Here is a 26,448-nt window from a genome sequence, read left to right as displayed (position 1 = left end):
GGCTTCCCATAAAGATTCCTTTATTCTTTTTAACCAAATGGTAAAAATCGACTTCAATCAAATCAGTTTTGCAAATGGTGTTGATATTCTTGTCAACCACATGTGGTCTTTGGGAAGGCAGTTTTGATCAAAGGTTTCAGAGCTGTACTTTCAGGCTGGGGTGATGACCAGACGAAGGGGGCCTGCTGTCTGTGCAAGAATCAAGATCCCATGTGAAAGTCATGAGCAGCAGTGTGTACCTGCAATGCCAGTTCTGGGGGTGCAGTGAGGCAGGCCCAGACAGGGGGATCGCTGGAGCTCTATGGCAAGCCAGTCTACCAGAATCAATGAGCTCCAGGTTCAGTAAGAGACCCTGTCTCATAAAGTAAGGGAGACAGTAACAGAAGAGGTCAATGTGGACTAGAAATGACGTATTTTAACATCAGGAGCACGTGTGCGTGCAGACACTGACTGACAGACAGACAGACAAACACACTTTCATGACACTACAACCAAGAGCATAAGTTAGAGAATAGGAAAATTTGGGGGGAAAATTGCATTGTTAAGTAGTTCCCTTTGTGTAAGACTAAATGATAATAGTTATATGAAAAACACCAAGGAGAATACATTCAAGTTAATGGAAACAAGTCTTTATTAAGTAACTTTTAATATCAGAAAAATAAAACTCTTATAATTCTCTTTACAGCAAATATATAATATCAGTGCTTTGGCCATCTTAAGTTAAAGGCCCTTTATCATAAAATATATGGTTTTAAACTTTACTCAAATGGAATTTATAATCCCTATGACTTCCCTACATATACATAACAAAAGAGTGTAGTAAAATTAGCAAATACTAAACTATATTGATAATTTATCATTCTTAGTCTGTGGTTTTTAGAAACAGTACACGCACCTAATATATGTCGATTCCTTGGCTTATTAGTTGCAGTGTACAATGCAACAAAATACAAAACACATGCTTGGTGACATTCGTCCATATCTACAAGACGGCAGCTAGAGATTAGGATTCAATACTGACAATTAACTATCCTACAAGCAATTAGCATTACATCATAATATGCCATCAAGGCAACTTTTTTTATACTGAAAAAATCAAAATAAAAACCGTTATTTGTAAACTTTATACGAAATGTAACTCTTCAAGTGGAAATAAAAAATAAAATTTGTCTATTTACTATTGAATACACGTAAGATTTCAATTTTTGTTATACTGAGAAAAAAAGCTCTTTTGTGTTGGGAAAATAACGCTTCAAAAAATAATTAGTAGAAAAACCCACCAGTATAATGTTTTGTCCTTTCAATGCCAGCAAATTTGGGGACATACTGAGGATGAAGTTAAAACATCCACAGGTGAAATGTACAAGTGTGTTTTAAAGAAATCTTTCTTTGTGATTGGAAATAGGTTTGAAATGAAGTAAACTGATTGGAGGTTGTCACAGCTGCTTTCATGAATTATGCCAAGGGCATTATTATCTCCCTCCCCATCCCTACATTACTAAAAAATAAAAATATATTTATAATGTGCAAGACAATATGGATTGAACATAAAATGTTTCACATTTTGATCTACAGTCTAAATATTAATAGCTTGATCAGACTAATGAATGGAATGTTCGCATTCTCAAATTTTTCAGCCAATATAGGTGCATCCCAAAGCCCATCCTGAAATGGGAAAACCCAGGCGGCTATTTCCACATTCACCAAGGGAGGCAATGGGTAGGAATTCACAATCAAAGACAATTGTATTCCTGATCCACTGAACACACCAGCCTTGAGCACTCTGGGCGAGATGAAAGTCAATGTAGCAGTTTTTGTCCCAAATTATAACCAGTGATCTAGTAAACTGCCATCAGCCCTATTATTACTAATAAGTAATCACAATGCTTTAAAAAGTTACTTGCAATCCTGCAGAATTAGGCAGAAGTTGTTGTGAAATAAAAAACAAACCTGTTGTGTCAAAACTGGCAGTGTAAAGAAGGCAGCACTGGAAGTGTCAGTCGTCTGTAATGCCAGGCACCCTCCATAAACTCTTAATGTGGCGAGGCTTTGGGACCCACTGACTACAATCTCGGATGGATACATCTTGCTCATAGCTTACACAGCCAAGCAGAACTTCAGCTTTAACAACTCTTATACAAGCTATGTCTCTGAGTCTACAAGATAGTATTAATAATCCAAACCAAACTAATAGACAAGAGACCACTTAGGTTTAGTGTTACCATAGCAGCCTTTTATAAGTGTACTAACAACTTTAGCCTAATCCCAATAAAGCCTGCTAACAGTCATAAGAATTCATTAGGAAGTTTACTGGGGGTCCCATTATACCCATGCCTTTACGAGTCCATATAGAGCTATAGTATTTATGTATATATATATAGTTAAGAGTGAATTTGGATTGCCTGAGTAACAGCTGTCTGGCAAACTGGACATGATGGCGTTCTCTTTTCACAGATCTTGTTGGCACATTCCATGCAGAAGAGGTTGTGGCCACATGGAACTAGGGCAGCAATAACTTCATTTTCAAAGCAAATCACACAGTCGTGCTTTCTTCTTGATTCTGGAGGTGAGCTAGAGGTGGAGCCACCATTGGAAGAGGAGTAACTATTGGTACCATTAGAAAAAGCAGGGATGTATATTGGAAGGCCAACATGGTTGCCTGTACTAGGTGGGTCGCTCCTGACCCTCCGAGCAAGTGGGTGTTCTATGCTCTCAGGAAATGTAGGAGACAGACGAGGAGTTGATGGCTGACTTCCTCTACGCTGAGTCTTCATGTTACCAGAAGGATCACTCCCAAAGCCAGAGAGTGGGTTAACTGGTTCAAATGGAGTCCAGATAGTTTGAGCAGATGTTGGTAAAGAGTCAAAGGCAGGAGAGTCTACTGCAAGATCCTCTGAGCCTACAGATGGTAGTGTATCTCCAAACCAAAAGTTTCCTGTGCTAAATGGGCTTGTTGGACTAAAGTCAGCTAGCCTATTGCTTCCAAAATAGGAATCAGTGGAACCACTTCCTAGAGAACTAGAACTGTCATTTCGATAGTTGGACATCATTCTTGCACGGCTAGGAGGAACTGGATTGGAAGAGAGCCATGCAGAGCCAAGAGTGCCACCTTCAAAGCTCACATCGGTACCGTTATAATGGAAATCATTTTCTTCGTTGAGCTCTATGTAGTTTCCTGTGCGCATGGCGATATGCATTTCTATTTCTTCCCGTGCTCGATCAACATTTTCGGGCATCCCTGTCACTTCAAAGACCGGCTCCTTATCTCTGCTTGGAGTTACTATGTATGTGTGGGTCTGCTGCTGAATTCTCTTAATTGTTGCTCCTTTTGGTCCAACTACTAGCCCTACCACACGATAGGGGACCCTGACTTGGACCGTGGTTTGACCAGGCAGATTAGGACTACAGGACAACCCTCCCAGCGCAGGGCCATTTTTGTTTCGAGATGCACGAATCATAGAGAAGTGCTCTGCAGCCGAGAGGATTTCTCTTTTGGCCATGGCAACATCTTCTTTCCGTCCAGTGACAACAAAAATGGGCTCTTCACCACGAACAGGTGTCTTGATATATGTGTTTGTCTTGGCTCTCAGCGCTTTAATTTTACAACCTGTTAAAAGAAAACATTTCAGAATTAGTATCTACTTTACAAGTATTTTAAAGACAAACCATGAAAAGTTCTTTTCAAACTAAATGCCCTTTAGAGTATAGTTCTTAAGAGTCTCTGTCATAATTTTAACACTAAATGATGACATTTCCCCAATTCCATGCAATACTGCCAGAGATGGATGTGTACTTGTCTTGCATTCTTTCTTTTGGGAAGAGAGAGAACCTCTACTGGGCGGTTACGACTCAGAAGTCTAGCTTGTTCTTTATTAGTTACTTGGGAAGATGTACAAAGTATTCTATATAGGAAAACTATACCATCAGTAAGACTGAGTTTTAGAATACTAGTGACTTTCTACTTTGCAAAAATGTTGGCGGCAAGAAAAATATTAAATGTAATTGAGATAGTTAACATTGTCTTGCACTAGCTGGACTCAGTAATATTAAAATATTATAAAAAATATTTGTTGTTTCATTTAACCCACTGAGAACTCTAAGTTCTGGACCATTACCTCATTTTACTAAGAAAACAAAACTGAAGCTTAGAAAAATTACATAACTTGCTTACGTTCACACATCAGTGGTAGAGCCAGAGTTAAGCTGTGTGTGATGTAGAAATCTATGCTATTTTATTTCAAGAATTTTAATTTTCAAATACTCTACGACTTTCACTTGATTATTTTATTGCTTTAACATGACTCCTTTGTAAAATTCTATTGAAACCAACATTCATGGCTAATGGCTATCTTTCTTCAGATCCCAGTTAAATTCTTGGCTTATTAAAGAACAATTATTTATTGCTATCTAATTTACGATAGTTGTATTCAAGCAAATAAATTTTATAAATTAAAAACTAATCTGAATGTTTTAAAAAATTAAGGAGGAATGACATGGGAAAAAAACTGTTTTTTTTTTTTAAATATATGGAGGCAACCACAAAAAGTGCAGGATTAAAAAAAGTAATACAGAATGATTTTGTGCCTGATGTAAAGTTCTTGATGCATTTAAAGAAACAAATATTGAAGACCCACAGAAAATGGCTAGAGGAACACCAGCTCCAAACCCAAACTCAAAGCTTTGGTCTCAACCCCTAAGTATACCTAAGTTAAAATAAAACATGGAGGACACGTTTAATTTTTCAAAATTCTTAACTTTAAATCAATTGTTTTTGAGTGACCACAGAATTAGTGCCATTTATGCAGGATACACAGTCTCCAAACTGCCAAATATACAACCATGGCTTAAATGTCTGGAATTAGTTTTCAAAGAAATTAATAAGCAGATTCCCAGAATAAATTAATTCTCATGATTACATCATACAATTATTTTCTCAAAAAATAAATAAATAAATAAATAAATAAATAAATAAATAAATAAGGCGGTGTTATTGAAGATAGCCCCAATTTGGGCAGGCCTTTTTCTTAAATCTCCCTTTCCTCTCTTGTCCCTGACAAGTCATTAATGGGTAAAAACTAAGGCTTTCTATAATTAGATATACAATTGAGCCCACACGCCTACAATACATATCTACAACCCCAAACTTCACCTTACTCGAGTTATTTTTCTTTATTTTCTCTAATAGGACGATGCTTTCTCAATATAGCATGGGTTATATATAGGGTAACTTCTCTGTGCGGAGTTCCTGATACACTGAAGTCGAAACAATATGGCACACAAAGCATTTCCTCAGCTAGTTCCTGACTTTTTCACTTGCATTCTGCCCATGCCCATTCCTCCACTCTTTTAAACTCTATAGTATACTTCAACCTATGGTACATTCACGCTTCCTGGTTTCCATAACTGAAATCTTCCCTCTTTAGTTCTTCAGTCCCAGCTCTGTTTTGTTTAACTCCTATTAACTGTCTGGGTTTGGTTTAGGTACCTTGTCCTCAATGATGTTCCTTCTCTCCTATGGCTGTATGTCTGCCCTTTAAATTATCAAAGCACTGGGAAATTGAATATCCATCCATATATACTACTGGGTTGCCATGTAATATTTGTGGAAAAGAAGACTGCTAATTTTCTGTATTAGAACACTGGGCCTTTTTAATGTTATTTTGGACCCCAAAGTCCCCTTTAATGCCCGCCTTTCAAGATTTTCATCTTCTGGTCCCATACTGCTCGTCTCATCCATACTGAAAGGAGAATGCCCATGCAAATTAAATGATAGCATATTTAAAACAGCCTAACCTACTATGGAACTTGAATCCTAACCACAAATTAATCAAGGTCCCTGTTCCTCCTTCTAACAACTATATAACTTACAAAGAAATGGCTGCCTTTTCATACTGGGTCCTAGGTACATTACCATGAAAACCCAGACTCAGATTCTCTGAAAACAAAATGTATTGAAGTGTCACTGGGTGTGACATAAAGATGAAGCAATTCTTCCTCAAAGAGCTTTTCCAGGTATCTTATTATTTTTTCCTTCATTTTATTAAACTTTCAGAAATCTCATCGTTCAAGAGAACAAGGAAAACTTAAGAACTATACTAGTAGGCAAAGAAGAAACAAACCACACTCCTAACAGCAGGGCCCAAAACAAATATTTAAGAAAAGCATTTAATTTAGTACAATAGGGTTATCGGTAGGAGATAGTTTGGTGGGATCTATCCAGAAATCACAAGTAAACACATTACTGTGAAACATGAAAACTTTTATAAGTGCTACAGTAAGACTACATCTACAATCAACTATATTAAAACCAAATTGGTGATGGTTACTTTTGAGTAAAAGATGAGTTATATTTGTTTTTAATGTATAATAAAATGAATTGGGTGATCACAGCAATCTTCTGTCTCTACACAGTTAAATCTTCCTCATAGTAGATGCTGCCTGGGGCTGAGAATTGAGATCACATCCCCGGGGCAACATGTGACCTACAGAGATGCCTAAGAAAATCTAAAAGGCGAAATACTAGCTGGTCATCCTCTATACTCAAAAGAGTATCATTCAGTTACTTGAGTTTACACTCCAGGCTACAACTTGGTAGGAAGGCAGCCTCCTAAAAGCCTCATTCCTGGGTTGCAGACATGGCTTAGTAGGTAAGAGCCCTTTGCTGCACAAGCACAAAGACCTAAGTTCGAATCCCCAGTGCCATGGGAAAGCCACCACAGGTGTACTTGTAACCCCAGTACTACTTGAGGGTGGCGACAGGAGGATCTCTGGAGTTTGCTGGCTATGAGCCTAGCTGCAGGTTCGGGAAAGAGATTGTATCTCAAGGAACAAGGCTCCAGCACATATACATGAGTACGTAACACATACATACTGAAAAATAAAACCTCATTCCCAGTAACAGGCAGTCCTGGTTCAGCCTGCAGAAAAACACGGGCAATTTCTATTAAATGCAAAGTATTTTTAGAGTCTGTTTGTCTCCTTTCAATCTTTTCTAGTATCAATCAACAGAAAATTAGGACCCCTTTCTAAATAACTACTGCTGAGGGCTGGGAGAATAGCTTAGTGGTATAGTGCTTGCCCAGCAGGCAGGAGGCTCTTGGGTTCAATTCCTAGCACTGCAACACACCCCAACCAAAAGAGAAAAAACAAACAAACAAAAAACCCAAAAACAAAACATCTGGTGAGACAGTAATTTAAGTAATGTCAGTTCTAGCTTATAGGTACATACAACAATTATTTGACCTATGGTTGGTACTAAAAACAGGTGTTTAATGTGTAGTCAGTGGAAAAATAAGACACTTTAGCTTTGAATCACCTCTGAGATAGGAAAACCATTGCCCCACAAAGGGTAATGTACTTTGGTTTTGCAGAGCAGGGAAAGGAGGTAAAACAATCAAACAAAGGCAGTAAGACCAAGCCTTTTAAGTTACTGCCAATAAAAACAGAGGTAAGCACTTCTCTCCCTAAATTTTAAGACAGTTCAACATAGACTGCAGGAAACCTCTGTCATCACAACATGGCTTCTATATAACATAAGGATACTGAGTAAGAAATAACATGGTTTCTACAATCACATTGTGAAGGTGGGGACCACTTGAAGAGGTAGTTTTCAAAAGGTAACATTAACTTAAGGAGAAGTAACAATTTTATAACTTCTTTGTAGGTAGAGAGGAAAAGAAAGAGCTTTATGGAGTATTTCATCTTAAATTTGTTAGAAAATTCAGATACTTTAAATAAATGGAGGAACTGGCAACTCCAGATGCTACAAAACAGAAGCAACAAGGTACTGATAAATTGTGGTATATTTAAAAAATAATTGTTGCATGGCAAAAAGCCATAAAAAATAGCTAAAAAATTAAAATGTTTACAACTCATCTCATAAATGCCTAATTTCTCTCTGGCACCCCCATTATTTCTCCACTATAAACACAACCCCTAAAAGACAAACAGATAAAAGAAACGACATATAGCAAAGCAAATTGCTTTTAAGATGTAATTGTGTGTGTGTGTGTGTGGGGTTGTTTTTCAAGACAGTGTTTCTCTTGTCCAGCCCGGGCTGGCCCTGAACTCAGATCCACCTACCTCTGCCTCCTGAGTGCTGGGATTACAGGTGTGCACCACCACTGCCTGGCTAGATGGAAATTCTTTCTGCAGTAACTAAGCCAGTTTTCCCACCTACAGCTATCAATGTCAACATTACAATACTGAAAATAAAAGTGGAACGGAGAGACCATATTTAGTTGGTCAAGGTGGACAATTTGCAGAGGGCAGTTTGTGTATCAAAATTATCCTGTACCCCCACAATCCCATTTGTAGAGGTGATCCTAGTGTAAGTGCAAGATGCTCTCAGTATTTTATTCCTTATTGTTTGTGTAAGCATGAGGCTAAGACAGTTGTAGAATGGAATATAATGTATTCATAAAATTGACTTGGAGGGACAGGGTAAGAGACTTTTCATTGTGATTTCAAATCAAATAAATATGAATAGAATATATGAATAATACTTTACTTTTGTTTAAGTAAGACTTTTAGCTACCACTGCTGTGATTATTTTAAGTTATATCAGCAGGATAAATGATTTCATAATCTGAAAGTCAAACTCAGTTTTGCAACTCTTAAATGTACTGACTACTACTTATTTTCTTATATCTATAGATATAAAGCCAGCATGTATTAAAGTTTTATTGATGGTAGTTACAGGGTGGAAACTTGGACCAGAAGCTTATGGGTCAAGAACTAGAGCACTAATGAATTTCAGAGCTGCAACTTCAATTTAGTTTGAAGTAAATGCCCTGCAATAAAGCCTCTAGCTTACCTTGTTGGTATCTGAACCCATTTTCCCTTTCTATCATTGAGATTAGTTAGGGCTGTTTCAGGCTAAAACTCTCCAACTTTAGCCACAACTTGTCCCCTCCCTCCTTTGTATAGCCAAACATTCTATCTCGATTCTCAAGGTTAAGAGACATCTTCCAAAGAAAAGGCGGATGACATCAGGTGTCCTGATCAATCATACTTCACCTTCTTCCCTTGAGACTAGTTTCTCACTGAACTGGAGCTAGGCTGGAGCCATGCTGAGTTTTGGGATCAATTCAGGTCCTTATGGTTGCACAGCAAGAGTTCTAACCCACTGAGCATACTCTCCAGCCCTGCTATAGTGTTCCAACACTATTACTAATGACCATAAATGGTGTTTTCCAATGACATAAACAAAGATATCCATATACACATACATACACACGCACACATGCACGCACATAAAATATATATTTGTTAAAAACTATCACACAGGTTTCAACAGAGTGCAAAATCAAAATCATGGTAGGACCTTTTTTTTTTCCTCTTCAAATTTCTTTCCTGGAAGCTCTAGAAGGTATGATTCCCTAAAGATTTATTTGGTGGCAGAATTCAGGTGTTTATGGTTCTAGAGCCATCCACATTCTTCAGTCAGCAGTCAAGTTTCTATCTCTCTTCCTCAGCCAGAGTTCACACCTGGCCGGGAAATTTTCTGCTTTTAGGGACTAATTTTATTTTAACTGGGCCTACCAGATAATCCCTGACCCCATTCACACAGCTAAATCCATGTCCTTAAGCACATTTGCAACATGCCAAGTGAAGCAAACACTTAAATTCAATTTTTTCTTTGGTGCTGATGGTGGTTAGGGTTAAAAATCTTTGGATGTGTGAAGTTCTGCTAATTATATTACTCATTCCTTCTAAGCCCCCAGCTTTTAAAGAATGTATTGGTTCATGGGAATTTTAAACTCAATGGAGGAATAGTAATAAAATTGCCTCTACTGGCCAAGGAGAGGTATGGAGATTTATAAAACATTGAAGGGATAGTGTTATTAATCAAACAGGAAGAAAAGAAACATACTATAAGCTAACTACTGATACGGGATCCACATACTGATATGAATGTGACTCTATCTAGGTGAGTAGCTTAGTGGGAGATAAACAAAAGCTGTTTGTTCTCTGGATCTATTTGAAGGGGTGTGTCAGTCAAGGTGTTCCTAGCTAAATCACTTCTTCGGCACCAAGAGCATTTCATTAATCCTGAACTTTAGTTCACTTTAATGCTGAGCTTAACCATTTAAATGTTAAACTCCCCCTAAAGTACAGGGTCTACTTCCAGTAGTATGAGAAACTTGGTTATTTCTGACTTCAAGGAGCTTATGTCCCAAGGGATACAAGCAATGGTTGCTTTAATGAACACAGGCTTACAGAGCAGTGGGAACACTCAGAAGTAGATTAGTTTTACTGCTTTAAAAAACATGAAAGAAGGCTTTAAGGGTCTAGGAGATAGATGGTGAAGAGCCTGTTACACATGTACGATAGGAGAACCTCAGTGAGTACCCCTGAGGCTAGCTAGCAAGCTAATCTAGATGAATCAGTGAACTCCAGGTTCACTGAGAGATTTTTGTCTCAAAAGATAAGGCAGAGAGTGACTGAAGACAAAACCTAACATTGACCTCTGTCCTCTACACACAAGCACAGGCCAAACTCAAAGACATTTGACAAGAAGCTTGAAGTAGTTTTGCCAAGCAGGGAGGAAGTACAAAAGCAGGAAACTGGAGTGCACAGCGGTAGAGTAGAGACATTAAAGCTAGTTCAGCATTTTGAGAGCTTCAGGTGACTAGAGAGGGAGAAGTTTTCAAGTCAGATAAGGGACTTAATCTTCCATGGACAAAAGATTCAGGGAAAGATGATTAGTTACAGAGCTGGAAGGGAAGACTGACTTATCTGGAATGAAAGGTCATCACAATAATCAGCAGAAAAAGGAGAACGTGATAGCACGCAAGCCGGAGGTAGAACTATTTGCATTCTGAATCTTGTGTATCTGGTGTTCCTGATTTTTTTTAAAACAAGGATGAGTTTTATACAGAAATTGCACTCATTGTATTTTCCAAATATTTAATAAATTAGTATATGTATATGTATAGTGATTTAAGAAAACTTATGCCTTAAAAACAAACCCCATGAGCGGTGGTGGCACATGCCTTTAATCCCAGCACTCGGGAGGTAGAGGCAGGCGGATCTTTGTGAGTTCAAGGCCAGCCTGGTCTATGGAACGAGATCCAGGAAAGGCGCAAAGCGCAAGAGAAACCCTGTCTTGAGAAAAAGAAAAGAAAAAAAACAAAACAAAACAAAAAAAAAAACCAACAAACCCACAAAACCCAGAACCACGCCCATGTTCATTTCTGATAATCCTCTGCAAATATTGGGAAATTATGCATACATCGTTTAATAAAAATGGGAAAGGGATTAAACTTGAATAGTTTACTTAACTTTTGAGAAAAATAGCAACTCCTTGGTCTTAATGTAAATTCATTTTCCTCCTAATATTAAATGGCAAAAACTAATTACTTTCAGTCTCTCTCATCTTCTATAAGTTCATGCTGTTCCATTTCTGTTCAGATCTTTTCTTAAATAACTTGGGATACCTTCCTAGCATACATACCATACTTTCTCCCTGCAATTAACACAACGGAGCCTTGAGAAGTAGAAACTATCTGTACGGCTTTATGAACTAAATTTAAGAAATAGAGATGGGAAGACAGCTATTGGAAAAGGGCTGTGGTGTGAACAGACAACTGAGTTCAACCCTCAAAACCTACATCAAAAGCCAGATGTGTTGGTGTGCACTTGTAATCTCAGAGATAGGTGCCTGGGGCTGTTGTCCAGCCAGCCTAGTCTGAGCAGCAAACTCCAAGCCAATGAGAGAGACTGGATCAAAAAACAGGTAGGGACTGAAGAGCTAGCACAATGGTTAAGAGTGCTTGCAGCTGTCCCAGGACCCTAGTTTGATTCCTAGCACTCGTATTAGACATTTACAACCAACTGTAATCCCAATTCCAGGGGATCTGATACTCCTTACCAGGTACACACACACACACACACACACACACACACACACACACACACACACACACACCCAACCAACCAACCAAACAAACAAACAAACAAACAAACCCAAAAAATAAAAATTTATCTTCAACGTCAAACCCAACCAAAGTAGATGTTCCTGAGGAATGATGGCATTCATGGCTGACCTTTGGTCTTCACAAGGAAGTTCACCAACATGACACACAACCCACATACATAAACAATGGATTAATTCAGTGCCATAGCTACCACATTGAAATAGTTTATAGTCTAGTTCAAAGAAAATACATGCAACAAAACTCCTGATAGTCTGCAGAACTGTATTCTAAATGACCATGACTGACCTGTTGCTTCCTCATTAGGATCCAATCAATCTCTGGGTCTTTCTCAATGCTTACTTTTTGTATCAAATTCCTCCTATAGGAAATATCTTCATCATTCTCTAAAGTCAAAAACACTGGGACAATCAAATTCACATATGTGTATCTAGTCTTTCCTCAAGGAAGAGTTAGTGAAGATTGAAAATGTAAGAATGTATCATGAATCAGTGAACTTAAAACATGCCATGAAGCCTCTATCTACCTCTTTGTCATGTGAGAGCAACTAGTAGTATTAAAGATAGTTTCCTCACTTAGTTGTGAGGAAAAATTAAAATACTATATTAAAAAGCTTACTGGGATGGGTTATATAGCTGAGTGGTAAAGTATACGCTTGCCATGTCCAAGGCCCTGGGTTCATCCCTACCACCCTTCCCCCTAAGCTAATCATAACTCCTGTTTCAGCATTTAGAATTTAGAACCATTTCCCACTATTTCTCACCCCGAGTAAACTCAGCTAATACCAGAGAGACTGGAACTGGCTTTGAAAAAATAATTTCTAAAGCACTCCAGCTTCCTAAAACCTCTCTTATAGACACATTTTCACTTATTCTTTATGGAGTGTTTTGGGAAGAGCAGGAAAAGAACTTTGAGGGATAGGATATCTTAGCTGCTATGTTAGATCTCAGACTCAAACTTCCTTAGTTTCACACTTTTCACGGCTCCGCACTCTTTTCCGTAAGATAGTACAATTAACAAGGGGAACCACAGTATTTGATTTTATAAAGTCCTTTTCCTCTTACAATGATAAGACTATTCAAAAGTTCCTTTCACACTGTAAGAACTCAATTTCAGTATTATATATTCAAAGTCTGGTGAACATTAATTAGCTAAGTCCTAAGTCTATGCTCAGTGTGTGTGTGTGTATGTGTGTGTGTTATGTATGTGTACCCGTGAGAAGACCTGAAGTCAAATTCCCAGCATCCATAAAACCCAGATATGGCTGCCTGTGCATATAACTCAGTGCTGTGGAGTGGAGATAGGTGGATTCCAGGAGCTTACTCTTAAGTGAGCCAGCCTAACCAAAATGGGGAGCTTCAGGTTCAGTAGAAGACTCCATCTCATAAAATCAAGAGCTGAAAGGGGAAGACATCCAACATCTTTCTGTGGCTTCTGCAAACAAGTGCACACACTCACACAGCCTTAACTCCTAGAGACACATTAGGTTGAAAAAATGTTAAGGTATTACACACTGCAAAGTCATGACAAAATGTGCAGTCAATCTAACTGATGATTGAAATCCCGTTTACATTTGTATGAATTAGGGGCTCTTTTTGGACAAAGCTGAGATTATGAACTCTATGATATCATCTAGTTTTGCACATTAAGAAAACAAGTTAAAATTGTCTAAAGTTAAAAAAAGAACAATGACCCTCCCCCAAAAAAACCACCTAAATCTTTAGATTTTTTTTTATTATTATTTATGGGTGAGTGTATGCACACATTTTGTGCACAGATACTCAAGGTCAGAAGAGGGCATCAGAAGTCTTCGAGCTGGAATTACAGGTATTTGTGAACCACTGAATGTGAGTGCTAGGATTTTCACCCTTGTCTTCATTATAGAGCAGCAAGTGCTCTTATTAGCTGAGCCATCTTTCCACTCCCAAATTAGTGATTCTAAAATTCACCCTTAAGTATGTTAGAGAAGTTCAAATATTTAATGAAAAAAAGTTCCATTTAGCCTTTAAGCTGCAACAACCAGAAGACGATGTAAATTAGTTTCCTTGCTAGAGACCTGATGTTCATACCCCGTAGAAAATGGTAATAGAATTCTCAGAATTACCAGGCTGGGGATGTAGTTCAGTGGTAGAGAACTTGTCTAGCATGCATGAGTTCCTGGGTTAGAGATCTCCAGCACCACTAATAAACCAAAACAATAAAAGTTTTAAGTGGACTCAGTTATCTGTAAGAATCTCTTCTAGTCTACTTAATCCTTTGCTAGAAGTACATACTATAAACTTGAAAGATCTGTTATCTTTTAGGTAAAACACTAAAATGACAATTTTAGATTTCATCTGGAATTTGCACAGAAGAGTTGTCCCAAGTCCCTGGCAACAGTGATAAAGTTAACATAAAGAGGAAAAGGCAAGGGTGAAGAGTGTTACAGGGAAACAATGTTCACAATCAAATCCTTTACGCCTAATTTCAACTACACCTGCAATTTTCAGTAACAAATTCTCTATTATTTTAAAGCTAAGTCTTACTATTTCGTGTGTGGTCAAATAAGGCTTTCCTTACATGCAATGATTTGTAGTCTTCTGTTTACTAGACAAAGGCAATAACTATACACACTCAACTGTCCTAAATTCAAACACTAGCATGAAAGATTCTATATACTGAAGATTAACGTAAAATTCTCAGAGTCAGTCACAGACAACTATTCACACAGCATTATTCTATGCATACATTTAATTTCGTTGGGTTTGGTAATTCTAGTACTAGAAAATTACTAGCTGGGTGTGATAATATGCCTGCAATCCCAGCACTCATAAGGCGGGGGCAGAAATCTGGAGTTTGACTTGAGGCAAGCCTGAACATGGAGACTTTCCCTCAAACAAAAATAGAAAAAACAAGTAGCTTAAAGGCTTAATTATCAGATTGAATTTTGCAAATCTCTTTATATTAACTAGTAGTATGGTAAGTTAAAGGCTGAGGCAGGAGGCTAACCTTGGGCTACATAGTGAGAAGGCATCAAAAAGAAAAAAAACTCAATACAAGTTTTACCATGATCTATTTACCTATTTGGTGTTTCCTAAAGTAGCACCCTCCCTTTTTTCTTTTTTGATGGTGCTGGAGATGGAACCCAGGGCCTCCTGACCTATATCCCTAGAAACTTTTTTTTTCTTGTTAACTGCAAATATACTTGGTTTTTTCCCCAAATTTCCTGAGTTTAAGTTACTAATGGTGGAAATCACACTGTTTAAAACTGGCCTAAATCTAGATCTACTAAGTATACAGATTATCATTTAGAAATCCAAGGTGGACATCTGCAAAATGCCTATAACCACCTAATAGATGACACTGGTAAAATATCCAGCAGTACTTCGCCAAGGGGTCAAAGCCAACCACCTTCTCCAGAAAAAAGAATACAAATACACACACACACACACACACACACACACATACACACACCTATATATAAAAAATTCTTTAGCAAAATATATATGTACTTTTGGATGGGAAATCTATGCACAGCAAGACCAAGTGTTCTGTTTCTTCTCATCAAACACTACTGATAAAAATTGGAAACAAGAGGAAGCCCCCTGCCCCCATACTAATACACACTGTCACTGGAGATCAGCGGTAACAAGATCTTCAATCAATGAGGGAGTTTTCTAAATGGTCTAGCTCAGTGACATCTAGAGTATAAGAATATGGGCATACAAATAAAAACAAAGAACCCATTTTCATTTTACCTTGTTAAAATTTTTGTATGATGTACATTATTTTAGCATACATTATTTATACACTACTGTGTATATACTGTATATTGGGGATACAAAGTTAAGGGTTTTTTTTTTTTTTGACAGAATGTACAATTAAATAAAGACTCGGGGTTGGGGATTTAGCTCAGTGGTAGAGTACTTGCCTAGCAAGTGCAAGGCCCTGGGTTTGGTCCTCAGCTGGGGGGTTGGGGGGGACGGGACACACGTTTCTAGACCTCTAAGGTTAAAGAAAATTTACTAAAAATTAAAGTCGTTGTTAAAAATAGCTGAAAATGAACACTGATCTTAAACTCAATTTACAGCATTTAATTAGTTGATAGTGTAGTAAAAATGGATCCAAGCTGGGCGGTGGTGGTGCACGCCTTTAATCCCAGCACTTGGGAGGCAGAGGCAGGTGGATCTCTGAGTTAGAGGCCAGCCTGGTCTACAGAGTGAGTTCCAGGACAGCTAGGGATGTTACACAGAGAAACCCTGCTTCAAAAAAACCAAAAAAGGATCCAGAGTTCTAATGTAATTCAACTTTTGGACTTACTGGATAGTAACAACTGTACAAACTGTAATAAAACCTGTTGATGGCTGGGCGGTGGCGGCGGCTCACGCCTTTAATCCCAGCACTCAGGAGGCAGAGCCAGGCAGATCTCTGTGAGTTCTAGCCTGGTCTACAGAGCTAGTCCAGGAAAGGCTCCAAAGCTACAGAGAAACCCTGTGTTGAAAAACCAACCAACAAACAAAAAACCTGTTGACGTCAATCAAACCTGTCAACCACAATTAATGTCATACACTACACTTAAAAACAGATATTCTGTATTTACAAAACAAGATTTTACCATGCTTTCAGTATGTGTAAATCTGAGCAAGCCACGCAGAGGCTGGAGGTTGATGATGGGTGTCTTCCTTTATGGCTCTTCCCCTTGTTTGAGACAGAGTCTCTTGCTGAACCTGGAGCCCAGTGAGTGGTTAGCAAGTGTCAGGCCCTTCTGTGTCAGTCTCAGAGCGGGGATTACAGCTGTATGGCACCAGATCTAGCTTTTATGTGGTGCTATTTGAGTCTGAACTTCGTGCTTGTGGAGTAAGCCATCTTCTCAGCTTTAGACTTATTTTGATGTCTGTATTTTAAAATTTCTTTCATTATTACTATCTCTCTAGTTCCTAATTTATCTTATTAATATAGTTTATTGAATATAATCAATAAATTTTGTTACAATATTATCAATATTGCTAATTTCACAAAATGCAACACTTAAACAGGACAACAGTTACAAGACCAATTTAACAGTGTACAAGGGCCATATGCTCCTGGAAGTAAAATAGGAGGTCATATGCTCTGCCAGTTTTCATCACTATTATAAGTGGTCTGGGGAGAAGAGGGATGAAGAGATGGCTCAGTGGTTAAGAGCACACACTGCTCTTCCAGGACTCCAGTTCAGTTCCTGGCACCCACATCTGGTAGCTGTGGCTCCAAGTCCAGGGGGATCTGACTATAGTCTCTGCAAGCACCTGCACTTAAGTACACATACACAGACCATGGTTCTTTGGGCTGGAGAGATGGCTCAACAGTTGCAGAGGACCTGGGTTCAGTTCCCAGCACCATATGGTGGCTTATAATCATCTTTTAACTCCAGTTGCAAGGGACCCTACACCCTCCTTCTGACCTCTTTGGGCACCAGCACACATGTGGTGCATATACACACATGAAGGCAAAACACTCATGAACATTGAAAAAAAAATTTGGTCTGGGTATACATGTAGAGGCACATGTTTGTGAGCCCAGCAGCCAGGCTATATGATGAAACCTGTCCAATCATAAACAAAATAAATGCAATGTATGTTTTCTGAAAGACAACAGAACTAGGGGCTATCTGCGAGTGCTGCTAGCTATGTATGACTCAGAATTCCATTCATCCTATATTCTTTACTGCAGAGCTGAAGTTATGAATGCCTCCATCTGTGACATAGTTATTTCCAAAACCAATTAAGAGATGTCAAATAGAAAATTGTGACTTCAAGTAATGAATAACATGGCAGGAATGGCTAATTCTTAAGGATGAACATTTAGCGCTTCCAGAACAAACAAAAAACTCAAAATGATTTTTTTTTAAACTCACTTTTAAAAAACCCACTTAGAACAGGTACTCTCACAAGGAGAAATTTTCACACAGTAAACGGATGTGGACATTAGAAGCAACTTGGTTCTCTATAGGAGTGAGCAAATACAGGTTTTATTACCATGCTGCTAGGGTGTGGGGGTGGTAAAGGGGTCAATGATCCACTAGTTGAATGGAGCAAAACAGGAAAAGGGCAAGACTTTCTGCCCTTAAGATAAGATAGAGGAAGATGACATACTTTTAACAGTACCGTCAACTCTGGGAAATATTAAGTGCAAGAACAGTCAGCAATTTATCTCCATGTTCTAAGACACAGATTCCTATTTCCTTATTAACCAATAAGCACAGCCCTAAGAAGAAAAACTAAGACATTTATCATGTAATAGCACAAAATAAAAACGTGCAACTTAAATCTGTATAAATACTACCAATTCACCGTTAAGGTGCTTAAGGATGTAAAGAACAAAAGTTCACGTTAAACTAAACCTACCAAGATATGTTATTATTGTCATGTGGTAAAACTAGCAAGCAAATGTTCCTTTGCTACTATAGACAAACACATGAACACCGAATTAAGCCATGTTGAGGTGTTTTCCCAGTATGCCATTCAAATTTCTATATTCCACAGCCTAAATAATTACTTTCCTGGCCCCTCCCATCACCCCAGTTCACCAGATCCTAATCACTAACAAAATTTGGGTGATTTTCTCATCACCATCTAGCAGGTACTCCTCCACCCTTTCCTTATGTTGTTCAATACTTTTGTTTGCTAAACTGCATTCTCTAAGGGTCATGTTCTCACGTGTGAGATTTGTTTGCCTTAGTGTAGTTAGTGCCACTACCGTCACATTACTGTAGAGCCATTCTATTAAATTGTTAGTTTCTGATTAAGAGCAGAAAGTCTGTCTGAACCAACCTCAAATTCTCAGCTTATTCATTATCATAAACTCACTATCGGCAAAATCAAGCACTCAATGATTTTAAATGAAAAGCCATCTCATTCTGCATCTATAAATAAAATGCATTTTTATTTCATGTACATAAACAGTTTTTCTCGTGGGCTATTATCCTGATCAGCTCCTACAACTGGCAAGTGAGGCATGTGAAACTGATTAGTCAATCTTAAACAAGCTATTTTACAAGCTATTTTGTGTGCAGATATCACAGAGGCGTTTGCTACCAAAATCCTAGCCAAGAAGCAAGCCACCTCTTACATGTGAAGTCACCGACTCAAATCTCTTATTTATGTGTACTTTAGACCACTTGGGAAAATGAGATCATCAGCAGCAGTGCCATCATCTCTGACCTCAACAGGAGGCATATATCAAGCAGGCTACCCCGAGCCGTATCACGGTGGCAGCAGGTAGTATGTCCCCTTTTCGTAAAAGGGGCAAAGCTTCACTTGAGCACAGAGAACGTTCCCTAAAAATGTCGAATACAGAGGTACTCTGTGCATCCATCCCCTTCCCCCACCTTCACAAACCTACTCCTGGAATCTGAGACATAGGTCCTTTGTCTGAACAATGTGGGAGGAGTCTGTCTGCAGACCGGGTGTTCTAGTAAGTGAAGAAGAAAATGTATCGAAAACTGCACAAAAGCATAAAGTTCCTTAATTTACATGTCCAGTTTTCCCTTCATCGTACCAGCTAAAGTGTTCCAAATGATTGACAGTATCCCTTTTTGAGAAAAGTGTCCACTGAGTACCTAAGACCAACAGAGTTGGGGTGCACTTCTAAAGCCAGAAGTAGCGGAGGAGGGAGGTGGCGACGGGGCCGCTTGAACATCGCTTCCCTCCCGAATAGGTTCTCAGGACATGCTGCCTCCATGTCGCTCTACTTCTCATCTGCACAAGCTGTTCTAAGGAAGGATGATCCTTTTCACAGGCCACCCGGCTACACAAACTTGCAATCTCGAAGCTTTCGGGAGACAATACCGTACCCACAACTTCTGACCTGACCTTTTACCACCTTACTGAGGTTTCTGGTGCCAGGCCAGCCTGCTGTTCCACGAACACACCGAGTAAAAAGTGAACACTACTAGACGGGGTGGCCCGAGAAACTTAACACTTCCCATCAGGCCGAAGGAGCGGAACGGCGTGGGTTTTTGCAAGGTGACCCATCTCCCCCTCCGCGACCCCCGCGGTCCCTCCCCGACCCCTTTCTCGGCGGACTTGGGGCAAACTCTCCGGGTTCCTTCTTCCGCCGCACGCTCGTCTTTTTCGTCTCCCACCCACGCCCAGGGCCGTGCCCAGAGGAACCTCGGCGCACTCACCCTGGCGTCCGACAATCTCGGCGACATGCTCGGAACTGGGCACGGGAACGCACTCGGTGGTGTTGACGCTCTTCCTCCGCAGCAGGGCCGCTTGCTCCCCGTTCAGAGCGGCGGCGGCAGCGGCCCCTCCGCCGCCGGGGCCGTAGGCGTGGGACAGCATCGCCGCCATCATGCCCTGGGCATCGTCCCCTCCGTACAGCACCCCCGCCGCCGCCGCCGCGGCCGCCGCCTCCCGGGCATCGAAGCCGGCGGTCGGCAACAGCACCGACCCCAGGGGCCCGCCCGGGATCGGCTGGGTCTGGGAGGCGGTGGCCGCGGGCGGCGACAGCAGCAGCAGCGACGGCCGGTCCTCCTCCTCCTCGGCCTCCTCCAGCTCCTCCTCCTCCAGCAGGTCTCCGTCCAGCTCCGCTTCCTCCCCCTCCTCCTCCTCGTCCTCCTCCAGCTCCAGCTCCGCCGTCTCGGAGGTGGCCGGGCGGCCGGGCGGCGAGGCTTCCTCCGGAGCCAGCCCGGCCGCCCGCCGGGCCTGGCACTGCGCCGCCGCTGCCGCCGCGGCCCTGAGCGCCGGGGCGCCGGGCTCCGCCGGGCTGGGGTCGTCGAGGCCTAGCGCGGCCAGGCGTTCCCTCAGCAGCAGCCCGTCCCCCTCGAGCTCCGGGCCTCCCGCGGGCGGCGGCGGCGGCGGCGGCAGCGGAGGCGGCTGCGGCAGGGGGGCCGGGCCGCCGCCAGGGCCAGGGCCGCGGAGCTGCCGCTCGGCATCGCGGCGGCGCGCTGTCAGTGGCGGCGGCGGCGGCGGCGGCGGCAGCGGGCGCGTCAGGCGCGGCGGGCGGCGGGCCCCATGGCGGACAGGGCCCGGGCCCTGCTCAGCGCGCAAACACCTTTCCTCGGGGGAGGAGGCGGCGGCGGGCGGCGGCGGCGCCCGCGCCCCGGGCTGAGCAGCGCCAGGGCCGCCGGAGCGCGCGAGGGCGGGGTGGAGGGGCCTGGGGGAAGGAGCCGAGGTAGGTAACTAGGTGGGTGGGTGGGGACGGCAGCGGGCTCCCCTCTCAGGGTTTCTTTTGTTTCATGGCCTTCACCAGCCCCCGGCGCGCGCGCGCGGCGGCGGCGGCGGCGGCGGCCGTGGCGACGCCCCCACGCCGCTCTCCGAAGGAAGCCGGCGCGCTCCGATTGGCTGCTTTTTAATCTCCGGGAGCCCGCCCTCTCGCCCCGCAGCCTTCTAGTTCCTTTTTTCCCTCGGGCCCCGCCCCCGCCCTCTCCTCGGGCCCCGCCCCCGCCGCACCCCGGGCCGCTCTGATTGGACGGCGGGAACGAGCCGGTCTTCGAAGCCGGCTCCTTCCGTCCCCTCCCCCGCGCCCCGCCCTCTTCTTCCCCCCCCGCCCCGCCCCGAGGGCGCACGAGGGGAGCCACTGTGATTGTTCGATTCAGACGCCACTCTTTGTGACGTGCCCGGTGTGCCTGGGGAAAGGGGCGGGAGGAAGGCGGCCGAGCCGGGTGGAGGGGGCGGGGCGGACGGGGGGAGGGCAGGAACGGGTCTGCGCAGGCGCGTGCAGCTTAAGCACACGCTTGGGTGCCGTCGCCGCTGCTTCCCTGCTCTGTGGCCCATCGGGGATGATGGGGGGTGTTAGGGGAAGCGCTGGGTGCGAAGACCGGCTCTGCGGGCTGCAGGCGTGGGCCGCTGGGCGAAGCGGCCGCCCGTCGGGCTGAGGGCTGCGGAGCCGTCGGGGGTGGGGACCGGCGTGGCCTCCTAAGCCACTCGCGGGGGTGGCTTCCTGAGCCGCGTGGCTCCGGGGCCTTCTCGGCCTCTCCCCGGGACTGCTCCTCTCTCGGGCTCGGGTTGGCCGCCCACGCCCGGCCGGCCAAGCTGCCCTAGCGGCGACGGTTCCTTAATCGCGAGCCGGGAGAGCCGAATTGAAGTCCTCGGGGCTTTGCAGAGGAAATGAGTTGGGTGTGTCCTGCTAGACGCTCTTGCCACACCTTACCTCCAGGCTCTTTCCCTCCCTTGAGTGCCAGGTTAGCCTTAACCTCCCGCGTGGTCCCGGTGAGAGAATTTCAAGCAACAATGGAACCCGAAAGTTTCTAGTGGCCCCATCAAAGTAGAAAGAAACAGTTTTAATGCAACACCTACTTCAGTGCGTCCCAAATATTGCCGTTTCCAACTTGCAAGCAATATACAATTACAGTATTTTATTTCCCCCAACCCCCGTGCTAAATCTCTGAGAACAGTGCATTTTCCATCTATGGAAATGCGAATGTCGATTCATTTTGCTTCACACCAGCCACGTTTCAGACACATTTTGCCACAAAACCCTCCAGATCTCTTTTTTTGTTTTTGTTTTTTGAGACAGGGTTTTGGTACCTTGTCCTGGAGCTCACTCTGTGAACCAGGCTGGCCTTGAACGCACTCCCGAGTGCTGGGATTAAAGGCGTGCACCACCACCACCTGGTCTCTTGAGTTTTGAAGTGTAACTTCAACTCAGCTCTGTATCATGTTACCTAAGGTTTGTTATAACTGTAGTAGTGTCTTGGCCCCACCACCACAACAGTACCAAGAAAAAAAAATAAAAGCTAAACTTTGGCTTCCGTTAACTGTTTTGTGCCTAGAAAGCCTTTTGCAGAAGCCTCTTCCCATCTCCTCCAAAAAGCTGGAGCATTTTAGCTAATACTGCACCTTCCCTGTTCCCGTCAAACTCAGCTATCATGTATGCTTGTTTATAGCTGTAGCTGTGGAGCGTGGATTCCCAACCATGGCTGTACATAAACAAAGGTCTGAAAGAAACATAGTATCTGCGCAGTGGCACACACCTGCAATCACAGCTCTAAGAAGGCGTTCTGGATTGCCTCAGGGTCTAGCCAAGTTTTTAAACACAGTGGCCACCCCCACTCAGACAGAAAGAGGGATAGTCTTAATATTTTGATCTAGTACACCTGGGCTGGGGGCCCAGCTGGATTTCTAAAAGTCAGGCAGGTGGTTCTCCAGTTGAGGTGGGGTTGAAAACACCGTTCTGGAGTTTGGTTGGGTTTATAGAAGTCTTGCTTTTTTTCTTCTTTTTTTTGAGACAGGGTTTCTCTGTGTAGCTTTGGAGGCTGTCCTAGATCTCGCTCTGTAGACCAGGCTGGCTTCGAACTCACCGAGATCCTCCCGGCTCTGCCTCCCAAGTGCTGGGATTAAAGGCGTGCGCCACCACCCGGCTAAGTCTTACTATTAATTTTATGAAATGTGATCTTACCTACTTTTCCAGTTAGGTAGAATCGTCATTGGTTTACTACAACTGAGATTTGCCTGAAGGGCATATTTCATGGTGTTTTAATTAAAGGGACTGGATCTTTTAAAACGAATCAGTGAATAGCCAGTGGCTAGTCATTCACATGTAGACTACACACTGTTGACTGCCTGATGGTTCCGCTTATTTGGGCAGGATTTTTACAAAAGCATGTCAAAGTATGCCAGAGGAGAAAGCCAGATAAAACACGCAGTGGATATATTGGTCACCGGAAAGGAATATATAGTAGACTGCAAATAGAAACTCTTGGCAGCCTTTCTTTTTGTGAATTGTCTCAAATCCTCTCCCCCGGGATCCAACGCAAAAGCTACAGCAGGAGTGCTAGTCCACCACCGCGAGGTGGAAGGGACAGATTCTCGTACATTAGGTCCACAACGATGAGGTTCACTTAAGATTTTTTAAAAAAGATGCTAAGTGGTTTAATTTAGGTGTTCATAATACAAAAATTGCTTTCTATTTCACTTTCATATTATAAATGAGGTTTCATGTGTCCCCATACACAAATATATGCATCCATGCATTAATTTATATGTGATCAATATTGTGATTTATGAACAAGGCAGGAGATATTGAAACTTACCAGCCTTCCCATTTGGGCCTAAAGTTATTGTCTTGTATTAAATCTTGCTTATGAAGCAACTTCTAGATTTTCTTTTGCTATGAATATGTGACTGGGCTTTTCATTTAAATCCACCAAACAAACCAGTCCCTTCTGCCCTTCCCCAGCCATGCATCATATTAACTTTGCATCTGAATATGATTTCCCTTTTATTGCTTAGCTGCCGATTATGATGCAGTTTGATACAATGCGCCGCTGTTCTAAGGCTCTTTGAAACTATAAACCCTGTTTACCCATTAGCAAGCTGATTGTTGAACCTAGCCTTTTAAATCTAATCATTTTAATATTAAGACTGAATCATTACAAACTAAAAATTCAAGATGTCTGTCCTTGTAGGAAAGCAGCTAACAGGAAGTTTGAAGCTGTCCTGTGGACGGCTACCAGTGCATTGCTAAATCGGAGACTTGCTTTCCTGGTAGCCGAAACTAAACACACACTTTTTTTTTTAAAGGCAAGATGAGTTTCTGTAGGATAGTGATCAGTGGTACCTGGCTGCAAAAGCTCCCCCTCATTGAGGGAGTCCTTAACCTGTGGGGTGTATGTTTCCTTGGGTGGCATCAAAATATAAGACTATAATAGCCACTGGTGCTTCGAGAGTCATATTTCCTGAGGATGGTTTATTCTGCCTTGGATTTCAGGCTCTGAAGGTGCTTAAAGTTGTCCCAGAAACATGCTCAATCTCTGTTGTATTACAGAAACTCGCCTTTGGTACACCACACTTGCCACACTGTCTCATTCTTAGCCAGTAAGCTCTCTGTACTCAATGTCTGCTTCTTCACTATACACTGCAGTCTAGCCATGGCTCTTCAGGTGCCACTGGAACTATTTTGTTTTTTACTAGATCCTTAAGTTGTTGGGTTTTTTTGTTTTGTTTTGTTTTGTTTTTTCTTCTTTTCAGGTCTCATGAAGCACAGAATGGCCTCGGGCGTGTTCAGTAGCAAGGATGATTTTGAACCCCTTATTCACTTGCTCCCACTTTGTGAGCGCAGAGAACACAGTTATGTGCCACACCCAGTTTATGCAGAAACTGTCCTTGGCATTGAACCAAGGGTTTTGTGCTTAGGCAAACATCTATTAACTGAGCCACGTTCCCAGTCCTCAGTGAGTGCTTTTACCATTATGGAGCTTAATCTCCCCATGCAGGACTTGATCTCTCTTTTGGCTTTCCCCAAAGCATTTCTCCATTCTTCTGTTTTTACTCCTGTTTCCACAGCATGCCTTCGGTTACTTGGAAGGTACACATCACGTGTTAGCATGCACTCAGGCTCTCCCTTAGGTTTGCTTTCTGCTCATGCCATCTTTTCCACATAAAAGATTTGCTCCATTCCCAAGATTCGGAACTGACAATTCTTAGATCTCCCAGATGTTTGTTACAGCGGAAAAACAAAAACAAAAACAAACAAACAAAAAAACCAAAAAGCCAAATGCAGTCTTCTAGTTTGAAATATTGTATAATTTTTGTATAGTTATCTTACCTAATATACCAGGCTAAAACCCCTCGCTTGTAAAAAAGAGAGTGAGAATATCAATGATTTCTGAGGGTTATCAAAGAAAGAAGCAGGACTAGGTGCAGCAGGATGGATTTCTATGGCAGTGAAAATACTCTAGAGACGTGGGCAGAAACTGTACATCTCTCGAGTGGTTTAATAACGCAGAGCTATAAAAATGCTATGTCAGCTGGGCGGTGGTACACACCTTTAATCCCAGCACTCGGGAGGGCAGAGCCAGTCGGATCTCTGTGAGTTCTAGGCCAGCCTGGACTACCAAGTGAGTTCCAGGAAAGGCGCAAAGCTACACAGAGAAACCCTGTCTCGAAAAAACAAAAAAAAAAGAAAGAAAGAAAGAAAGAAAGAAAGAAAGAAAGAAAGAAAGAAAGAAAGAAAATGCTATTTCAGATAAAAAATAGACTAAGATAATATATTTTCTTGACTATGAGTTCACCTAACAGACCGTAAAACATACATAAAAATTAAAATGTGACAAAATTAAAAGGAGAAATAAATCCATAATTGTAGTTGAAGACTTGAGCATGTCTCAGTAATTAGTAGAATTACTACTAAATACACAGATGAATAACATTAACAAAACTAATCAAGCCATCCAACCAGCCAACAGGATTTAATTGATATTTACATACTGCTTCACAAAAAACAGACTATAAATTCAAGTACCCATTGTAAATTCCACATATGTAAACCTTATCTGAATTATAAAAACAAACCTCAATAAACCCAAGAATCAAGATTATGTGGAATATTAACCGGCTGTAATAAAATCAAGCTAGAACTCAATAATGGAAAGAGAATAAGAAAAATATTAAATGCATACATAGAAATTATGGAGCACATTTATAAGTAACCCATAGGTCATCGAGATGTCTCATGGGAAATAAAAAAGTACACTAATTTGGACAAAAATAAAAAACAGCTCAGAAAGTTTTTTTTTTTTTTTTTTTTCCGAGACAGGGTTTCTCTG

General features: G+C 41.9%; 1 protein-coding gene across 1 annotated transcript; it reads right to left on the bottom strand.

The window, feature by feature from the left end:
* Nucleotides 1-613: 613 nt before the first annotated feature.
* On the bottom strand, nucleotides 614-20,835 carry Mex3c (mex-3 RNA binding family member C). Its single transcript, XM_028864717.1, is given in 3 exon segments — nucleotides 614-3,607; nucleotides 20,083-20,799; nucleotides 20,802-20,835. Coding segments are annotated over 3 exon segments (1,977 nt in total). The 3' UTR covers nucleotides 614-2,381.
* Between the last annotated feature and the right edge of the window lie 5,613 nt (nucleotides 20,836-26,448).

The sequence above is a fragment of the Peromyscus leucopus genome, chromosome 19 (assembly GCF_004664715.2).
Source record: "Peromyscus leucopus breed LL Stock chromosome 19, UCI_PerLeu_2.1, whole genome shotgun sequence".
Lineage (NCBI taxonomy): Eukaryota > Metazoa > Chordata > Mammalia > Rodentia > Cricetidae > Peromyscus > Peromyscus leucopus.
This window is presented reverse-complemented; position numbering and strand designations above follow the sequence as displayed.